The 19,141-nt window shown below is 38.6% G+C and overlaps 2 protein-coding genes across 2 annotated transcripts in view; both read right to left on the bottom strand.

Moving 5' to 3' along the window:
• mrpl11 (mitochondrial ribosomal protein L11) overlaps nucleotides 1-4,218 on the bottom strand; it is a 40,214-nt gene extending 35,996 nt beyond the window's left edge. Inside the window, exon 1 of the mRNA XM_063875950.1 lies at nucleotides 4,085-4,218. The gene's annotated coding sequence lies outside the window, so the exon portion shown is untranslated. The remainder of the gene's footprint in view (nucleotides 1-4,084) is intronic.
• A 455-nt stretch (nucleotides 4,219-4,673) lies between these two features.
• si:rp71-46j2.7 (uncharacterized) lies at nucleotides 4,674-17,579 on the bottom strand. Its single transcript, XM_063876629.1, has 16 exons — nucleotides 17,241-17,579; nucleotides 16,656-16,773; nucleotides 14,719-14,932; nucleotides 13,989-14,131; nucleotides 12,929-13,097; nucleotides 12,728-12,783; nucleotides 11,706-11,896; nucleotides 11,501-11,611; nucleotides 11,248-11,373; nucleotides 10,000-10,098; nucleotides 9,754-9,912; nucleotides 6,969-7,608; nucleotides 6,213-6,276; nucleotides 5,948-6,126; nucleotides 5,786-5,874; nucleotides 4,674-5,296 (listed from the first exon to the last, which is right to left on the bottom strand). The coding sequence occupies exons 1-16, from the start codon at nucleotides 17,427-17,429 to the stop codon at nucleotides 5,198-5,200; spliced, it is 2,646 nt and encodes an 881-aa protein (XP_063732699.1). The 5' UTR covers nucleotides 17,430-17,579; the 3' UTR covers nucleotides 4,674-5,197.
• Between the last annotated feature and the right edge of the window lie 1,562 nt (nucleotides 17,580-19,141).

Below are 19,141 nucleotides of genomic sequence, written 5' to 3'. Positions count from 1 at the left end.
AGAATATTTATGCAAAAGTGATAGAAAAATGTAATGTTCTTTGGAAAATAAACAATAACACGGGTTGAGTAATTGATATGCTCATTTTTGAGGGGAAGTATTCCTCTAAACAAAGGATCAGAAATGCATTTTCTGCGCAGAGCCCTGATTACACCTTCGATATAAAAAGGAGCACCGAGTGTGAGCCAATCATATAGCTGGCATGTTTGCTCTGTATAAATACACATTGTGCTCCGCAGTGCATTATAATCAGTCCACTTGTCTCTCAGTTGTCAAGCAGTCACCGTGCAAAAATACATCAGTTAATAAGGGGCAGCTGCCATCCTCTGTACTGCTGTATTGCTGACTACTGAACACGTTCCCATCACTGCAGCCTGGCCTCAAACCAGCACCTTGAACATGAATAGTGATGACTCCCAGTCTAAACTCCCTGAATGCATTATCTCTGCTTCCCTGTGATCACATCCATGGGAGGCTGTTTTCTTCCCCGGCTCCCCTGAATTACATTTCCCTCCTCCCATCATGTTTGAACGGATGAGACAGACTGTGTAACAAACCTCCTCCTGCAATTGGAATACATTTTAAAAAGCAAACAAGCACAACACTAACGCACCAGCAGCAGATATGGTAGCTGACAAACACTTACAAAATAGTTAAAAACACACAATTGTCTGCTATATTGTGCAGTCAGCCAAAATGTTTTACTTGCTGTGGCTATATGCTGGTAGCTGTCAGTTTTGTTTCTAGCTTCTGAGCGTAAATCACATGAAAACCAAAGAGCGGTGTGTCAAAAACAGGCTAAAGTTACATCACTCGCTCCCCTGTAACTGCAATGTTCAGATTCACAACAGGACACGGTACATCTGAAGTCTGTATTCATACAGCCTGGATGTTTAAAAAGGAGCTAGAAAATAAAAGCTTTCATTGCTGCTCACAACATCATCACACTTCTTTATATTGTGGCTTACATTCAGCTACAGCACAAAGAAGCAATGGGAGGACGGGGGAAAACATCATTGCAGTCACAGATATAGATGATTACACACAAACACACACAGCCTCTGAAGGCAACATGTTGATACACAAGGCTGTGACATTATAAAACCCATCCTTCAGAATCTCAGCTCACAAACCGCAAGCCAAGTGTGACTGCAGCCAGGATGTGACAGTAAACCCTCTGCACTCTGGAGACATCTGCCCACCCCCCCCCCCCAGGCTCTGAGCTCCTGCTGCAGCTGGACCTCATCTTAAGAACAGTGGGGAGGTATGATTGATTATGACAGTGTGGGTGGAGGGTTAGTGAACTGGAAGATGGACTTCAGAATTAACAGGACCTTGAATAAACATGAACCCTCCAGCTACAAGTAATCTGGACTGAGCTAAAGTATGAGCTGGAGTTTGCAGCAAAGGATGTGCAGTTATGACTCAGCTTTTTCAACACCTAGAGCAGGAAGTCCTTTTACTCTGATCTCCTCTTAGACATTCAAACATTTACAATCAGGGGTAATTAAAGCAAACAGGTGGCTTCCAACAATTAAGCAGAGGGTTCACATAGATAAATGCAAGTTGGATTTAAGACATTTAGATACATTTTCAAATCTGTAAAATCTAAGTCCCACACAATGTTCTGCAATCGAGATCTGCATGAAGTTAATGTGAGAGTAAATTATTTAAAATATAGATGTTAATCTCCGTAATAACTCCATAAATCCTACTTGCATGTCTTGGCATTTTTAAGGCTTTTTAAAAAAATAATTTATAACTTTTTAATACAATTAAGGGAACTGATGAATTGAATGCCTTGTAAGCCTTTTTAAGGGTCTGCAGGAAACCCAAAAGTTTTATACTACTATATCCCAGACACAGGATCCCTTTTCTATTGTACTACTCAGGCTCACAACTCACGGGAAAAAAAGTGATAACCACCCTAATATATTTATTACGATACCTGACAAGTGTGCGCTACATTAGTGTTACTGATGACCCATGGGACTATGAACCATCTGACACAAAACAGCAGTACTAGAGTCACTTGATAATAAAAATCCTCTCTTTCCTTTGTTTGTTGACATCCAGAATTGATCTCTTTTAGGTTTTTGTTGGTCACAAAAACAACCCTAGCACCAAGACCTTAAGCAGAGCCTGACTACTGCTCTCAATCTTATTCACTTAATCTAATTCACACATTAATCACAGGCTAACTGCTACCCATAAATCCTTGTGCAATCACATATGCTAACACTCTGAATAGGGGATGCATGTAAAGATATAAATATATGCATCAGTCCACAACAGCATACTTAAGCTTTTATTATTTATGTATGCAACATAAAAAGGTATGTTTGTGCAAGTCACTTTAGGCGATCCAGCACAAAAGCAAACTCAATGTTATAAATACTGTATGTAGTGGGAGGTCCCTGCTCTTTCTCTATTTCATCTAGGGGGGGCCTTGGCTTGAAACATTTTAAATACTACTGCATCATTGTTTAATGTTAGTGCTTTAGGTGCATTTACGCAATTGAATACTTAACTCTATAAATATCTTGTTATTTTGTCAGGTTACTAAAAGTACTTCCCGCCAATTATAATTGAGAATTTTCAGTAATCATTGTGAATCACCCATAACACACACATTCCAAAACGTCAGGACTGAGTCGTTTCTCAAATCATCATATTTGAGGCCCATCACGAAGAAGTTTAAGGGAAAAAATGATCTAGTCAAAACTTAAAGAGGCCCTTTTATGCTTTTAGGGTTTCCCCTTCCCTGTAGTGTGTTATTTAGGTTTTTGTGAAACATCTCCATAAGACTCCTTTGTTTACTTCAGAACCATAATAACATAATGACTTCTATTGGCTAGCACTCCAACACATTGTACATAATAGGTTAAGGGGCAGGACATCTCTACACGATTGACCAATCACAACAAAGCCTGCCAGCTTACCAATCAGAGCAGGCTGGGCTCTGGTTTCAGACAGAGGTGCTGCAGTACTGGCAGTATGAGAAAACATAAAAGCATGTAAATATATCACAGATAGAATAGAGGTGCAAAATTTAATTAAGAAATCTGAATATGAGCATGTTTTATAAACCAGTAGGGTAACAGTAGCATTAACACCAGTTGTTCCCACATGGGGGACACTTTAGGGGGGCACACAGGTGAAGTGAAACGTTTTCACGGCTGATATTTATCGGACAGGTGTATCTTATAACATATTTCACTGATGTTCTGCATAGTAATATTTGCTGGAACAAACACTTTTAGACCATTAATGATATCAGTGTTTTCATGAATTGAGTATTCAAATTTTTCTTTGATGAAATGTTTATAAATTGTAATAGTTAAGAAACGAACAACACTGAAGCTTTGGTCTTCAAGAGGCATTATAAAATAGTCAAAATAAAACAGTAAAACGTATTAAGAATTGAACAGCTAAATCAAAAACAAACAGATGGTGCTCATCAAGCAAAAATATAGTCAGATCTAATATATGGAGAAGTGCTTCTTTCTCTGGAGTACACTGTTGGTATTGAAAATCGTTACTAGTTCTTTATAGCATTAAATATGGAAGTTATGAAAACAGAAACATTGAAAGCAAAGGCTCCTTGGTGTAAGCTTATTAACAAATCGGCTTCAAGTGTTTTTTTTTTCTTCATCTAATTCCGTTGACGGTGGCCTGGGATCACATGCAACTCAACCCCCCAAGTGAGCAACAAGATTTTGATTCAAATATTGTTAAATGATATGCGTTAAAAGACATATTATCCAAGTGAGCTTCACTTACAAAACACATTCAAGAACACAAAGACAAAGATTTTAGACCCTTTTGGATCAAAGTGAGATCCTGTTTTCAGGAACAGCAATTCATTTCAAATGTATAACAGAAGCTTTACAAAAAAGAAGCCAAACACCAAGCTGCTACACTTTAAATCCAGCAGTAACATTGAACAGCAAGAGGCAACATTCACATGACTCTGCATAAACACTCCGGGTATCCAGAGACACAGCTTTAAACATCAGTAACGAGTCAGTGTTGAACCAGTATTGAGCTCTAAAGACAGAAAGAAGCCGCATTGTGATCGTACCTGTCAATTGTCCTGTACCTTCACGCCGTTACCAGCATCCTTCAGGGCGCAGACATCTTGGATTTCTAAAGGCTTTCCTGCTGCAGATAAAATGATGCCCCCTGCAGGAGCGGAGGAGGAACTACAGCCACCAGGAGCACAGCGAGGAGGTGAGGTGCGGCTAAATGACCTTCAACTCCAATAAATGCATGTTCCAAAAACAGATCATAAATAAAAGTACAGTAAAAATAATTATAAATGTATTTTAAATTAGTCGTTTTTTAGCAAAGACACTCACATTTTTCTGTTAATTAAAAGTGTGCAAACGGATAAAAAAAATAAAAAGGAAAAAAGATACTTTGTCTTTTAAAATAGTATATCCTTCATAACAGATAAAATGTATTTTATTACTTAATGGTGAATATGAAATAAATAGTAAAACAAACATACATATTCAAGTGTGTATCTATTTTTAGGGGTTTTCTTTCTTTAAAAGGTTTTGAAAGATATTTTACTTAATAATGGCCAAATATGCAATTGGCATCAGCAACCAATTAACATTTCATGTGATTGACAACCTCAATTCAATGAACAGACACAAAGCACAGAATTTAACCACAAAAATCTTTATTAAAATATTTCATTTGAAATAAAATAATGGAAAGTGTTTCACATCAGCAGTTTCCTTTGGTAGTGGCACTGTCCCCAATGACATAAAGGTAACCATGGCCTCTTCTATTATACAAAACTTAATCAGAAGAAAAAAACTCTCACCATAGAACAAGTGCTCAAAGTGACACAAAATATTTTCACACATGTAATTTAACTTTTAACTTTAATTCTTACTTTTTCCTGTGAGTTTTACAATAACAGTAAAATGTGTGTAAAGTTTGATCCCATAAAGAATGTTTCTGATTTCACAAAGATTAAAGTCAGGGTTAATAACTTACAAAGTAAAACTTTACAACAAAAAAAGCCAAAGGATAAACACAAAACTGTTCACAGTATGTTTGAGGTAAAAACAGCAGGGAGGAATGTTCGACATTGATTTAAGTTATTCATGTTAAATAAATAATTGGATATTCTAAAAAAAGGTCAAACAAGTACCATTAAAAAGGATTGAGGATTCACAGATCAGCTTGGGGAGTTGGTCACTTTCTGGAGGGCAGCAGCGCTCACATTTAGGGAATGCTCGTTCGGAAAAAATTCTCTTATCAGGAATGACAGGAGCATCTGTTAATCAGAAAATCAGATACAATAAGTAAGGGAAGGTGACAGAAATCAGTGATGGGAAGTCAGTACAAGTAACGTTCCTATGTACGGTGTGTAGTCGGTTGTACTTCCATTAAATGCTAGTTTATACTTGTGCTATACTACATCTCAGAAGTAAATGTTGTATTATATGTATATGATAATCTTATGTTATATGACGCAGTCAAACGTATACCTGAACTAGATCCCCGTTGACAAATATATACACAACACTGAAATGCTCCTATATCTATTTTCTAGTGATAAGAAATGTATATAAATATATAAACACATATATTCTTTAATAATATAACATTATAAAAGTAGGCTTTCTGCTTAATAAATCAACAAAACGTTTACATTTAGAACTTTACTAATAATGGAGTATTTATTGACTGTATTTTCAAACTTTCAACTTGAGTAAAGGATCTGAATAATTTAACGACAGGAAGTAAATAATGAGATACTCACATATACCAGCGTTTGGTTTCCCTCTCTGTCCTGAAAAAGATTAAAAACAGCCTCCATGTCCGTCTTCTTCAGGATAAGATAGTTTGAATCTGCAACAAGCACATGAAAGACATTTTAAAATGGGGCGCCAAAAATAACTTCCTTCTGAGAGGTGTCACCTACATCTGGCGTTGATCAGGCTGTGCGCCCGCTCCCTCGTCTCGCTCTTCTCCTCCTCGGTGCAGGCATGAGAAGCTGCTGCTGGTTTTATTTCTGGCCACTGCTTGTTCCGCAGAGTGTCGATATAAGCCGCCATCTGCATTTCTGTCGGGTTCATCTTGTCCAGGAAAGAGTTGACTTTCCTTGAGGAGAAAACAACCGGAAGTCACTCAAGGATCCACATGCTTCATCCAAACTCTCCAAAAAGTCATTACTAGAACACACTTACTTTTTCAAGATGGGTGTAAAAGGTTTCAAAATGGCATCAAATATGTTCACAAGGATGGAGTTTCCTGTTTAAACAGACAGAGTTAGATTTATCATAAAGAAAACAACCAAAAAAGATCTGTCGTTTATCCTCTGTAATTAGGGCACAATAAAACCAAAATCAGGAGCAGCAAGTCAGTAATGACATATATTAATATGGGTTTGTCATGACTAGAACAGTCTGGAATATTCCATTATTCCTTACTATTTTCCAGGCTGTATGATTAATTATCTACATACAGAAAACTTCAGGACATGAAGTCCACAAACCTATCTTTTCATCAATGTTTGATTATGGCTCTCTTCCGTTGCTACAAACTGCCAACACTTGACTGCAACACCCTTTTCTAATCCCAGTGCATGCCTTCACATTAAGATACCACATGATGGTTAATAAAACAAAATACAATGTAAAGGATTAGCTTTGTCAGGCGAGTGTCAGGTCTCTACAGGTTTGAAGACTTTAGGAAAAATGCATTAAATCAATTTTAAAAGGTGGCAGTATGCTAAAAAAAAAAATTTAAAAAACGATTGCCCTGGTAATATGCTGCAGGCCTTAAAGGGATAGTGCGTATATTGATTACAGCTCGCCCACAGTTAGGAGAAACATCAACCACAGCAGTACACCACTTTACTTCCTTGCAGTCTAATGGGACCATGGCTAAGAACCTTATAGGGCCTGACCATCTTTCCAATGCTATAGATAGTTTAAACAAACCAGATATTTCCTTCAGCAGATCAAATATGGCTTTGGTCGCCTCCAGCTGCTCCCAGTTGACTTGGCTCTTCTGATACTGGAGGTCTTCCCCTCGAGGAGAAGAGACCTGGTCCTTTGCTTTAGCCTTATGTGCTGCACCTGCCATCTTGAAACAAGTTTTCTCTTTTTTATGTGACTTTGCACTGAAATTAAGCCAGGATGGTCCATCGGGGCTGTCCCCCTGCACAGCGCCATTTTGGCTGCAGTGCGGCGTGGAGTTTGAGTCAGGCGGATCTGCCTCACTGGTGTTTTTTGTCGAGTTAAGAGACTCTTGTGACCTGGTTCGATTCAGTCCTTTGAAAATGAGTTTAATGTGAGATGTTAAAGGGTTATCAGACTCCTCCGTTTTGTCTTGGGTACAGTTTTCGTTTGAAGAGTCAGAGTCAGCAGCAGAACGCGGCTCATTTTCTATTTCTTCTTCCTCCGGCGGTTCAGAAGCAGAGTCATATTGGGAGATAACAATAGATGGGATTGAAGCTTCAGGAACATCACCGCCCTTCTCAGTAGAGGCACCGGCGCTTTCTGAAGGCAGAGCTGTTGATTCTGGATGTAGAGAGGGTGTTATGATGTCTTTTGGGGTTTCTGTCTGTGGGCTGGAGCTCTGCAGAGAAAACAAAGCAATCAGCTTGTGACAGCAGACCCTGAGGCACCAGCCTCACAGAGCGGCAAACACTAGCAGGGAACTAATCCATAAATATATCTGTTCAGCAAGACTGCACTCCACGGTTTTACACATGTAGTGGATTTACAAGTACAACACAGCATAGTGATGTCAACTAGAACATACTTTAAAGCATGTGTTTAAAACAGGAGATGCACAATGTGAGAGCTATCAGTGTTGAGCATGAGGGTCAGTTCTATTAGGCTATTGGGTTGCATTATTGGAAACGTAGGGTCTACGTTATTCAAGCTTGAGGCATAATATGGGCTAAAAGTAAGGGGAACCTCAGCACCAGATGACTCTTTTATTTCCATAGTTTTAACTATTATTTTATTGATTATAATAAAAGGTATGACTAAGAAACAGCTTACTCCGAGAACACAGGGCAAGAAACATGAGCAGCAGAAAATCAGATTATAATTTCCCTATAGCAATAAGAATAAGTCGCCATCATACGCAAGAACACCCTGAGTGTATCAATCGCAGCACAGGTATGCTACAGATATTTCAGAGCCATTGTCAGGGTCATGGAATCTAACAAACCTCAGCGAGATAGAGGATCGATGAGTCAAAACTAACACAAACACCTAATAACCGAATAACCAAACTCTCTGCTCCTGCACTTTCTCTGCTGCATAAGCCATCTGCACCCCCTTACGCCAACACAGGTCCCCTGTAAGCGGTCGAAAGGTTTCATGCTTTTTTGGACATTTGTGAATCGAAATGTTAAAAAGAGTATGGCTTAATTGGGTTGCTGTCCAAAGTACCAAAACGACCGGGCAGCAAAGATCACTAAACAGGCGGACAGAAATCGTCATGGTTTCTAACTCTAACAGCTCGCTTCTGATGGTTATAAATAGAACTTTCCCCCTCATTGTAGAAATCCACAGAGAGAAGGGAAAGGAGAGGAAGGTGAAGGAAAATTTAACAACCCAGCGAGGAGGAGAGATTCTTTTTTTGTTTTAAAGCCATCTTTATTCAAAACTGTATTTAAACTCTCATCATTATTGTCATGTCAATTATTGAAATGCATCTAAATCTTCTCCAATGACTGAAAAACATTGCATCCTTGTAGCGCCACTGTTTGTTGTTCATTACTTTGTAAAACCTAATAATCAACTCAGACTTTTACTAAAGATCTGATAACAAGAAACCCTTCCAGCCCTGATTCTCCACTCTGTTCGTCCTGTTGCTGTAGACAGACCTTTTAGCCAGCATGTTAAGGAGCTGACAATTAGAGGCCTCAAGAACAGCTGATTCTTTGGGCCTCCATCTGCCAATTAAAGTCAAATGATCTTATTGAAAAATATAAATAAATAATGCTTTGTTTGTTATGCTGTTTGTTTCAGCTAGCTCCAGATACTGTCTATTAATGCATTCCCTGACTCTCCCCCCGACCAGCTGGGAATCCCCAGGGAGAATCTCATGTGAACACACTTTCCTATTAACTATAAACAAGAGCTATTTAAAAAAGGCAAATGAGCTACAGAATAGCCAATGTTATGTAAAAAACATTATCTCGCAACCTCCTTTGGCTCCCGTCCTTTAGTTTGAGAACTACTGTAATAGGTAATAGAAAGGCTTATTGCAGGTTAACAAGGTCATTTTGCTAACAAGCGGGTTGGTATGCCCCCTCATATCGCCTACTGCTTTCTGTGTGTGTACACAACTATAGGAAGTAGGTCAACTTGGCACAAGGTCTGTAAACTGTGCAGGATGTTCACATTGGAGAGTTTGTGTTTTGATTTTACGATTCATCTTTTTGTTCTCCGTCCTGCGAGTTGGTTTAATCCCTGTCTGATCATCTCACTGAGTTCTTTTATCTGCAGAGACTGAAACCCTCGGCCCGCATTTCCATTTTATTTCATTCTGCTTTGTTCAGGATTTGACCGGGCGCCAACCTCTTTAAAAATTTAGAGTCCGGGTGCCAGACCGTAGCAAGAGAGAGTAAATCTGTGGTTTATTTCACAAGCTGTGGAGCACTGTAACACCTGTTGAGTCGGGGTCAACTTTGTGTTTACAGTCCGCACTCATCTGGCCTCTGAGATGTAGACTTAAAGAAAAGCAAAGTATGTCAAACTTTACCTCCTCTTCCTCTTGACCTGGGGTCAGGAAGTAAGCCAGGCCGCTCAGTAGGCCCCACACGCCTCCATAATGTTCCTCTTCATTCAGGAGCTTGTCGAGTGGGCACAAGAACTGAAAAACCGGTTGAGTGTGGCCGATCAGATTATCAGAAACTAATGCCTGTAAAAGAAATGTAGAAAATGTTGAGTCATGATTATGCTTGAAGTGTTTATCTGTCAGCACATCTAAGTTTTCTGTTTTCTGTACCTGCAGGAAGCGCTCCACTGATACTCTGGCTTCTTCTTTGAACTCAGCGTTGACCTCCCCCTTCTGCAGCAGCAGGATCGTGGGCAGGCTGGTCGAATCCTAAAAAAATCAAAAAGAGGGAAAATAACATTTCATGACAAGACAGCCTCAAGACCGAACAGTGTTTGGTCAACCCCGCTGTTTTTTATATCCGGCAAAAGAATAAAACTGTATCCCACATGACAGCACGTTCAATAAACTGAATTCCAGGGAAAAGTTGTGGTTTGTTTTCACAACAATGCTTCCCCCTCTGGCTCACGCTGAATAGACAGTAAGTGGTCAAAACAACTCTCATCGGAAAGTCAGAGGTAAAAAGTCCTGACAACCAGAAATTCATCTTTTATGAGTCTAGGGGGGATTTATATATGGTGGGCCAGGGTTGAGAGTCTGGAGCTGGAGTTTGGAGGAGGGTTGAGATGTAAGAAGTGTGACACAGAAAAGAGTGAGTTAGGACGACCCAAGTGGGGCATATCTGAGGAAATGATTGGAAGTTATTATACATCCATGATTTAACGGTAAATCACTGTGAAAACTACAGAGAGCATCTGCAGAGAGACGGCAGGACCTCACAGGAGGGCAATCAAAATAATATACTGCAGTGCGTTTGGTATTTAGCAGCCCCTCACAATGTGTACATTTCACTGTTGATAGGCACAGTCTACTGGTGACTACAGCAACAGTGACAAAAGAGGGTGGAGCCGATTACAAGAAATGAGTTGCAACAAAGTGTAACTCATAACATGAACTAAAAACACACAGTGAAAAGTTTTAAGAGGAAAACACGGACAAACCTTGATGATGCCATTGCATAAACCTGGCAGTCACCTAGTCCTGCTTTAGAGCAAACTTTAACTTCATATAGGACCATGGCTTTCAAGCTGTGATGAAGTCTTAAAACAAGCGATTAGACTAGACTTCATACCTGTCCTGAAAGTTAACTGAGGTAATAAATAGAGTGTAAGGGTACATTTTTCTCTTTTTTGCATCTTTTTTGCAGCCAGTGGAGTCGCCGTGCTCGCCATTAGAGATAATACACTTGTTGTAATTTTTAAGGCACTTCCACATTGGCTTCAGGTTCAGATGATGTCGATTTCAGGTGGTTATACACAAACAATCAATTTCTGCCAATAGATTCCCCTAAATCCTACACATTTGGACTTTTAAACTGATAATATATAATAAATAATTCACTTTGCATCTGCCTTTTACCTGCCATCTGTTGCGGAAGTATATTACATCCATGTATGTCTTCTTGATGTCCCACTGCAGGTTCTCAGGGCTGCCCTTCTCCTCCAGGTGAAAGGTGAAGATGAGCTCCTCACCATCCCAGTCAGTCTATAAACACAGTCAACTGCTGCTCAAACATTAACATACCATCCAAGGACACAGTTTTACAGAGCCTCTGCAGACAGATAACGAGCCTCGGGGACATTCCTTACTGTCACTGATATTTATAACTCACATGAGGGATGCTGACAGCCCAGCTGCCAGCGCGCCACATCTCATACGACAACTTGAATTCCATCATGTCCTCTTGGACGCTCGTCAAGTAGTTCTCCAGATCACTGTCCTCCTTATGGTGTTTACGCAAAAGGAAAAATCACAGTGAATCTGTCATGTTTCACAAATATTCATCTTCAGTTTGAAGTAATGTGCAGCAGACGCACCCTGTCGGAATCCTGCGGGCTGTGAAGGGATCCCTCCTTGCTGCTGGCGTCGTCCTCGTTGGTCATGTCTCCCTGGATCGCCATGGCCCTCAGAAGCAGGTCATGCTCCAGCTTCTTCATCTTCTTCTTCTTGGCCTTCTTAGACTTCACCTTGTCCACAAATTTAGACCATCCTTCTTTCAACTTGTTTGCTGAAAAAGACAACAACCACATGTAAAAAAGTCAGAGAAAATGCCACAAGTTCTTACTGTCTCTTGTACCTCTTTTTTTTGTGTGTAAATTACAGCACTGAAAACACAGTCCCTTTCTGATACACTGATTAATGTACGTGGAGAGAATAAAAATGCATTCTACTTCAACCTTGATCCTCACAACAATTCGACTTTGAATCTGCATATTGTTTCTCTCTTGGGTATCACTATAGTAATCTACCGTGAAAATATTCACAATTATTATTAGGCATGTAAGAAGAATTAGTAATCAAAAGTTAGGTCTTATTATCAATGTGATGGGCTAATAATGAATCAATATCCCATGAGATCTAGGTTAGACTTACAGATTATCACAAAGGATGATGTTAATGATGCGATTATTATAAAAATACATACATTTCTCACATCACAGGGTTCATTATTGCCATGGCATAATCGCTTCTTATTTAGCCACCATTACTGTTGGATTGTTAACACTACAAAGCAAGGAGGTGCACAGACATGATTTGGCATTCAGCCTATCATCTGTGTGTGTAACTAGCTGTCTGTACTAATAAACAGAACAAAGAAACAGGGGAATAATTAGACATTCAAATAAAATTATACTGTCACGTAGTTGACAATCTCATAAAATTGTTTGTCCAAAATGTTATACAAGCACAGGCCTTTACTCTGCCTGCCTAATAGGAAATGTTTTTACACTCAAAGCTAAATAGGTTAGAATAACTTCCTACAGTACAAGTGTCAAAAGTTATGAATTAAACAAGCGCTTGCTGAATAACAACAACAACTCAAATCTGAAAAACACACCTTTTCTTTTGGACTTGATCCTGGTGCCGGATGAAATTCCTGCTCCCTCCAACCTCCTAGAAATAAATAAATAAGAAAAAAGCCACCAAACAGAACCAGGTCAGTACCAATTTTAAAAACACAGAAGGTGTCTCATACAGCCTTTGAGGCTCACTGTGACTAGGTCAAGCCAACGGGGGGGAAACGATGACAGCCACTCACGCTTCACTGCCCTCGGCCTCTCCCTCCTGCGAAGCCAGAGAGGTTTGATCCGGGTCGGATCCACACAGCTCCTCCTCCGAGCCTTTGAGAGTCACTTTGTCCAGCTGGTTCACCACCAGCTGGTTCAGGTTGTCGGGGTCCGACAGCCATGTCACCAGCAGGCCCAGCCCTGAAGAAAACAGAAAGATAATCCACCAAGCTCTGTTTGCATGACATTAGCATAAACACACTTAAATCCGGAGGCACGTTTTTAACATTTCACAAAGCAATTTAGTAAAATGAGTCATTTTAATGGTTTTCCTCTTCTTAACAGAGCTGCACAGTCAGTAATAAAGCTCAAATAGCTTCCTCAATGATAGGTTTTAAAATGAATTTCCAAAATGTGCTAATTTGCCTTAATGTTAGGGGTTGGCAGCAGCCAGTTATCTTAGCATAAAAAAATCAGACTGGAAACAACTAGCTTGTCTCTGTGCAATGGGAACAAAGTCCACCTACCAGCTCATCTAAAGCGTACTAATTTACATCTTGTTTGTTTATTCCGTATATGAAAGCAAATGTAGTTTTTACTTCTAATGTGTTGTGTAGTTAAGAAAGGGGTGCAATACATCTCAGAATGAGTCAAATACATGATTTTCTATTTTGTTGTGGAAAAAAAAAGCTCTCTATAATTGGCCAAATGTTCTGAATTAATCTGAACACTCAAATATTTATTCAGAAATTATCTGCCAAGATGAAGACATTCATTTAATGTGTTAACTACAGCTGTCAAAATCACTTATTGTAACTGAGCTACATGCATAATGATAAAACCTATTGCATCGCAGATTTGCCACAAGATCAGACATTTTATCTATACTAAAATGGTTAAGACCAAACCCTCAAGGAAATTGGAACATCACGGAGTAGTGTGCCTTCCTTTTTCACTCTCTAAGCTGTACTATGCCACATACAATAAATACATATATATTTACATGCATATAAAAGTAAAAGAAGCTCTGGTAGACTTTGCCCTTATGTAAAGGGTTTATTACTGCAGAGAGATAGTTTGAAGATGTCTTACCCTTTAAGGCAATGATCTCATTTAAGGCACAGCGGTTGACTTCATGGCCCCAGAGAGATTTGGGGAAAAGGTTACGTATTAGAGCATCAGAAAACTCCCGGAGGACTGCGATTTCCTCTGCTCTGGAGCTGAACAAGAGTTCCCTGAAACAGAGAACAAACAAGGTGATTATAACAGGAAGTACTAGACATGACGGTAGATGTTTAATCTTGATCTGATGCTAGGGGCCCTATAATGTTGATTTTCAGGTTCATATTGTATTCTGTGTCTCTACTGTGAAGTGTTTCCATGCTTTAATGTTCAAATAGTGCTTTGTTTTCCTCATTCTGCCTGTGCTGTAGCAGGTCTTTTCACCCTCGTTCTGAAACCAAAGACCAAATTGGTCAACAGCTTAGAGATGTCCTGCCAATAGAAGAGAAACTCACTCTGGAGAGAAATTTGGGACTTTAGCCCTGCAGACCATTTACATGCACAAAAACCTAAATAGCATTACTATAACCAAAGGAGAGAAGAAACCCCAAAAAAAAAGCATAAAAGGGCCCCTTTAAATCTGAAGTACTGTTGAAAATACCCTTCAGCATTAAAACAGCTTTTAGGATGTCACTGCAGGTATGATCTCGTAAAAGTAAGGTAAATAATTCACAAGTGATAAAAATATGGAGGTTTATAGAGTTAAGAAACACAACTGAGTAACAAAAGCAGCATGAATCAGAGAGAAAGTAGGAGTCACCTGTCAGCCTGCTTGGCATTATGTAAGTGCTGGGTCAAAATACGAACAGAGCCCACGACCGCCTGGCAAACATCAAAGTCTTTGGCTTTCTCGATGATCCGGTCTATGACAAAGTCAAACTCCCCACTGAGCACCTGGTGCAGAGGCTGCTGCTCGCACGGCTCAGGAACGCCGTACCAAGGCAGGACCAGCTGGGCGTAGGCGCACTCGAACACTGAAGACAGCAGTCACAAAGAAAGAAAATTCACTTTCACACCAAACTCCCACTCTCTCGTTCTGAACATCCAACTAGAGGACTGCAGTGACTTCATTTCATTTCAGATTTGATTTGTTCCAATGAGGGTAATGCACAACTCCAGAACAAAGAAAATCCACATTCAAAAACACAACATTTTTGATCAAAGCAGTTAGAGCTGCATGTAAGAAATACATTCAATACTGATTGATCTGCCTGCTATTTTCTACATCAATAGTTTAGTCTATAAATTGTCATAAAATAGTGAAACATTTCCATCTGGGTTTCTCAAATTCCAAGGATGTGTTTATGTTTTGTCAGAATAGAACCTTGAGATCAATTTAATATATACACAGAGAAGCAAAAATCTCCATAAGTGAAAGGCTGAAACTGCATGTGGTGCAGCTCGTGCATGAAGAATTACCCTCAGGATTATTCGATTATCATGATAACAGCAGGGAGCAGCGAGAAGAACTAACTCAAAGCATACATAAACAGAATTAAATGGTATGTCAATGTTAACATTTTAAAGCTTTTATGCTGAAAGTCAAGCTCTGTTGTGTAACTTCACAGAACTCCTGTCCAAACTTTACAATTCAAAAGCTCATCACAAATATCCGTGACAGTAAATCCCTCTGAACTTGATGAAGACGGGTCCCTCCGGAGAGCATGTTTTATTTATAGCAACATAACATTATTTATCTAGAAAATCCTATAGAGAAAAAACAAGGAACCAGCTGAAAGTGCTGATGTGTGGCTTTCCCACAGCATCTCATTTATGTCGGTAGGCCATAATATATTTTTTTAAACCATGAATTATTAATATTTGCAGCGATTCACAGGCATACAAAGACTTTAAATAAAAAGGGCACTTTACATGTAAAAACTAAATACAGACAGACTTCAGCAGTAAGTCCCCTCTACTGCATATGGTGCTATGATAATGTAAAAATACAAATCAAGATGGTAGTTTTGTATTTCATAATTTTCAGCTGTTTTTGTGAATTTTATAATAATTTGAGACATTAGGAATAAATAAATGTACATTTCTAAAGGAGGTTGTGTATTTTAAAACATAATTTGAGTTACTGACAGCTTTGCTTTTTTAATTTGTTGATATTTATAGCCAAATTTGTGCTGAACAAATTGAATATCGTGTACCTCATTAAGAAAAGTTTAAAAAGGTGCAAAGAGAAAAATAAATAACAATCCTGGAACCTGAAGATGAGTGATATACAGTATATAGGACTGAAAGGGTGCTTTTAAAAGCCAAATCATTGCAAAAAGCATATTTTTACCTTCTCAATTCTACTGACTTTAAATGGTTTTTCAAACTCTGACTGTAGCCTTGAGAAATGTGATTGGAGATGACATGAAATGTGTTTATAGTCAATTATTATTCTCAAAGAATCTGAGCGTAAGCTATACTATACATTTTAAATTCTTACCCTAACCAATTTAATGAACACTGCACAAAAAGAATGGGGGATACTCCAGATAATGAAGGAACAGAAATGTAATTTCCTGTTTAACACATTGCAGTCACATCCATACTGTACTGAGGGAGGGATTTGCCTACAAAACACCATGAACTTATGAGCGGAAAGGTACTTTTGCTTTTGCTTTCACATCTTCCTAAAACGTTTACCAGAACTGTACAGTACAATGTGTTAAAAACACATTTTTTCACGACAAGCCTCACCCTGCTGTAGAGACGTCTTCACATGTGGATACTGAGACTCCAGAGGTTCAGGATGCTCGCTGCTTTTTGCTAAAGTAAGGTCGCTTATGTCACCAAACAACTTTCCCTCAGCAGCTTCCTAGAAATAAACAAAGCACGACTCATATACCAAGAAATGATAAAGATAAAGATTAAAAATTGTGACATCAGTATGTGCTGAACTCCATGTGACCTGTGTGAAAAACAAGTTCTCCAGGCCTCAGTTGGAAAAATGCACCTCAGGCTATGATTGCAAATACTTCCTATGTTGTTAGTTTTACTGTTATGATAAGTGTAAGTACTTGACTGTGACATCAGACAAGTTGTGACTGACCAACACTCTAACAAATGCGATGCCTTTACATGTAATACTAAGATTAACATCCTTATCGCACTTATTAAAGAATATACAACGGTTCAAAGTGCTATCATGTGATCGACCTATCCATCTCATGCTCACATATTTAACTCAACCAAACATGAATCAGTTTCGATCATGCAACAGTGCTCGTAAAGGAAACTGCAAAAGAAGTTGATGCAACAAAAATTAAAAAATGGATTTAATACCTGAAGTGGATGTTCCCTTGTCTCTTCATCAGTCTGAGTGCTGCTGTCTCTTCCACCGTTTTCAAATAAAAGTGAAGAAGTAAAACAAAAGAAGAAACATAAAATGTACTGTGTCACCGAGCGAACGCAGTCTGAAAAATACCACCCCAAGCCTAGGGTTACGGCGATGGAGAAGCGCCATAAATACATGTTCTTCTCCTACAAGAGGTTCTTCTTGCTCGTCCCTCTCACTCTGAACCGATGTGTGGAGCACACAGCCGGAGCCGCTTTGTTCACCCACATCTTTAAACGCAGAGAGCAACACGATGTTTCCTCCAAACAAACAAGAAGTGAAACGGAGGGGAAATGGGGAACTTTATCAAACTGGCAAACGCAGAACTGTGATTGGCTGCTGGAAGTCCCAGCGTGCCTGTTGTTGATTATAGCACGATGCCATCTACAGGTCTCTGCAGACAATTTTTAGATACTTGAACTATTTTACTACTTTAGTATTTCCATTTTATGCAACTATGATAGTAGCATTCTAATACTAAATACTAAAGTAAAGTACATCATTTAGGCCTACCTATTAATTGTAGCAGAGTAGAAATACATACTCTGCTACAATGCAGAGTTCAATTATGTACTTTAACTCCACTACATTTATTTAATACCTTTAGTAACTTTGTAGATTTGGATTAATAATGTGAAATATAATCAACACTTAAATAAGACTTTAGTTACACCTGGAGTAAGATTAAAAAGCCACCTTGCAGTATATAAAGTAAAGCTAAAAATAACTGCACCTTTACCAGCTTTGACAACACTTTAATGCATCAATAATTATAATCAGAACATTTATTATATTATTCTGAAAGTTTTGGTAACTTTTTGATGCTAATACTTTTGTAGATTTACTTGAGTAACATTTTGATTGCAGGACTTTTACTTGTCTAGTATTCCTAGACTCTGGTTTTTCTACTTTTACCTTACTTTCAAACTATTACATTATGATGTACTATAGATTAAAATAAGTATGAGCAATTAAAATGAATTTGAACCTGAACAAGAAGAATGATTCCCTTTACCATCTGTAACAAGTGATGAACACATAATGCATTCTTTATCATAATACAATAACATCATTTTTGTATTTGTTAATTTAAGAAGGGACAATGCACATTGATAAACATGACCACTTAAGTTCATCATGTAAAGGTGCCAGATTTAGCCATAGAGGTTCGTTTTTCAACTGCAGTCCCAGAATCAATTTTTATTTTTAGATTAGCTTTCTGTATAATGAGTAATTTTGGGAGATGTAATTAAATGAGTCTAGTCATAATACTATTGTACTTTAACTTCTAACATAGTATTTCTAAATGGTGGTATTGCTTCAAAACAATAATGTTATGATGATGTACTCAAATTTGTTTCCTTTATTTCCCAATTTCTTTATACTTACAAGTTTTGATTCCTACTATATGTTTTTGTATGCTCTCAAACACCTATACAAATTCCTTGGATGTGAAAACCTACTTGGCAATAGACTTGATTTTGATTTAAGGTAGCAGCAGACATGCCACAGGGTGGAGCTAACACTGCTCTCTAAATAAACTCAGAGCAGAACTGATCACAAAACTGCTTTTGATTTTGACACAAATAAAACTAAAGAGTTTGATCTGAATAACATCGATCTAACTCTTTTAAACTAAATCACAACAAATTAGTAAGATATGATGATATTGAAGTATATCTTGTAGCGATGTTTGTGAAGATGATGAAGAAGTCTCCGGAGACACCAGCTTGTATATAATAAGGTTTATTACAACAGCATAGTATCACACACCAACACGGGCGATACAGGGTTCCCAGAGCCAATTGTGGAAGTCCCTCGAACGTTCTTTGTACATGCCATTTAAAGA

Source organism: Eleginops maclovinus, chromosome 23 (assembly GCF_036324505.1).
Source record: "Eleginops maclovinus isolate JMC-PN-2008 ecotype Puerto Natales chromosome 23, JC_Emac_rtc_rv5, whole genome shotgun sequence".
In the NCBI taxonomy this organism is placed as follows: domain Eukaryota; kingdom Metazoa; phylum Chordata; class Actinopteri; order Perciformes; family Eleginopidae; genus Eleginops; species Eleginops maclovinus.
The sequence above is the reverse complement of the archived record's forward strand: the minus strand, read 5'-3'. Positions and strand labels throughout refer to the sequence as shown.

Coding starts and splice junctions, on each gene's coding strand:
- si:rp71-46j2.7 (XM_063876629.1), bottom strand. CDS start 17,429: ATGTATTTATGGCGCTTCTCCATCGCCGTAACCCTAGGCTTGGGGTGG. Junction 9,913..9,999: donor CAGTGGAGCGCTTCCTGCAG/GTACAGAAAACA, acceptor TTTCTTTTACAG/GCATTAGTTTCTGATAATCT. Junction 5,875..5,947: donor CAGCCTGATCAACGCCAGAT/GTAGGTGACACC, acceptor TGCTTGTTGCAG/ATTCAAACTATCTTATCCTG.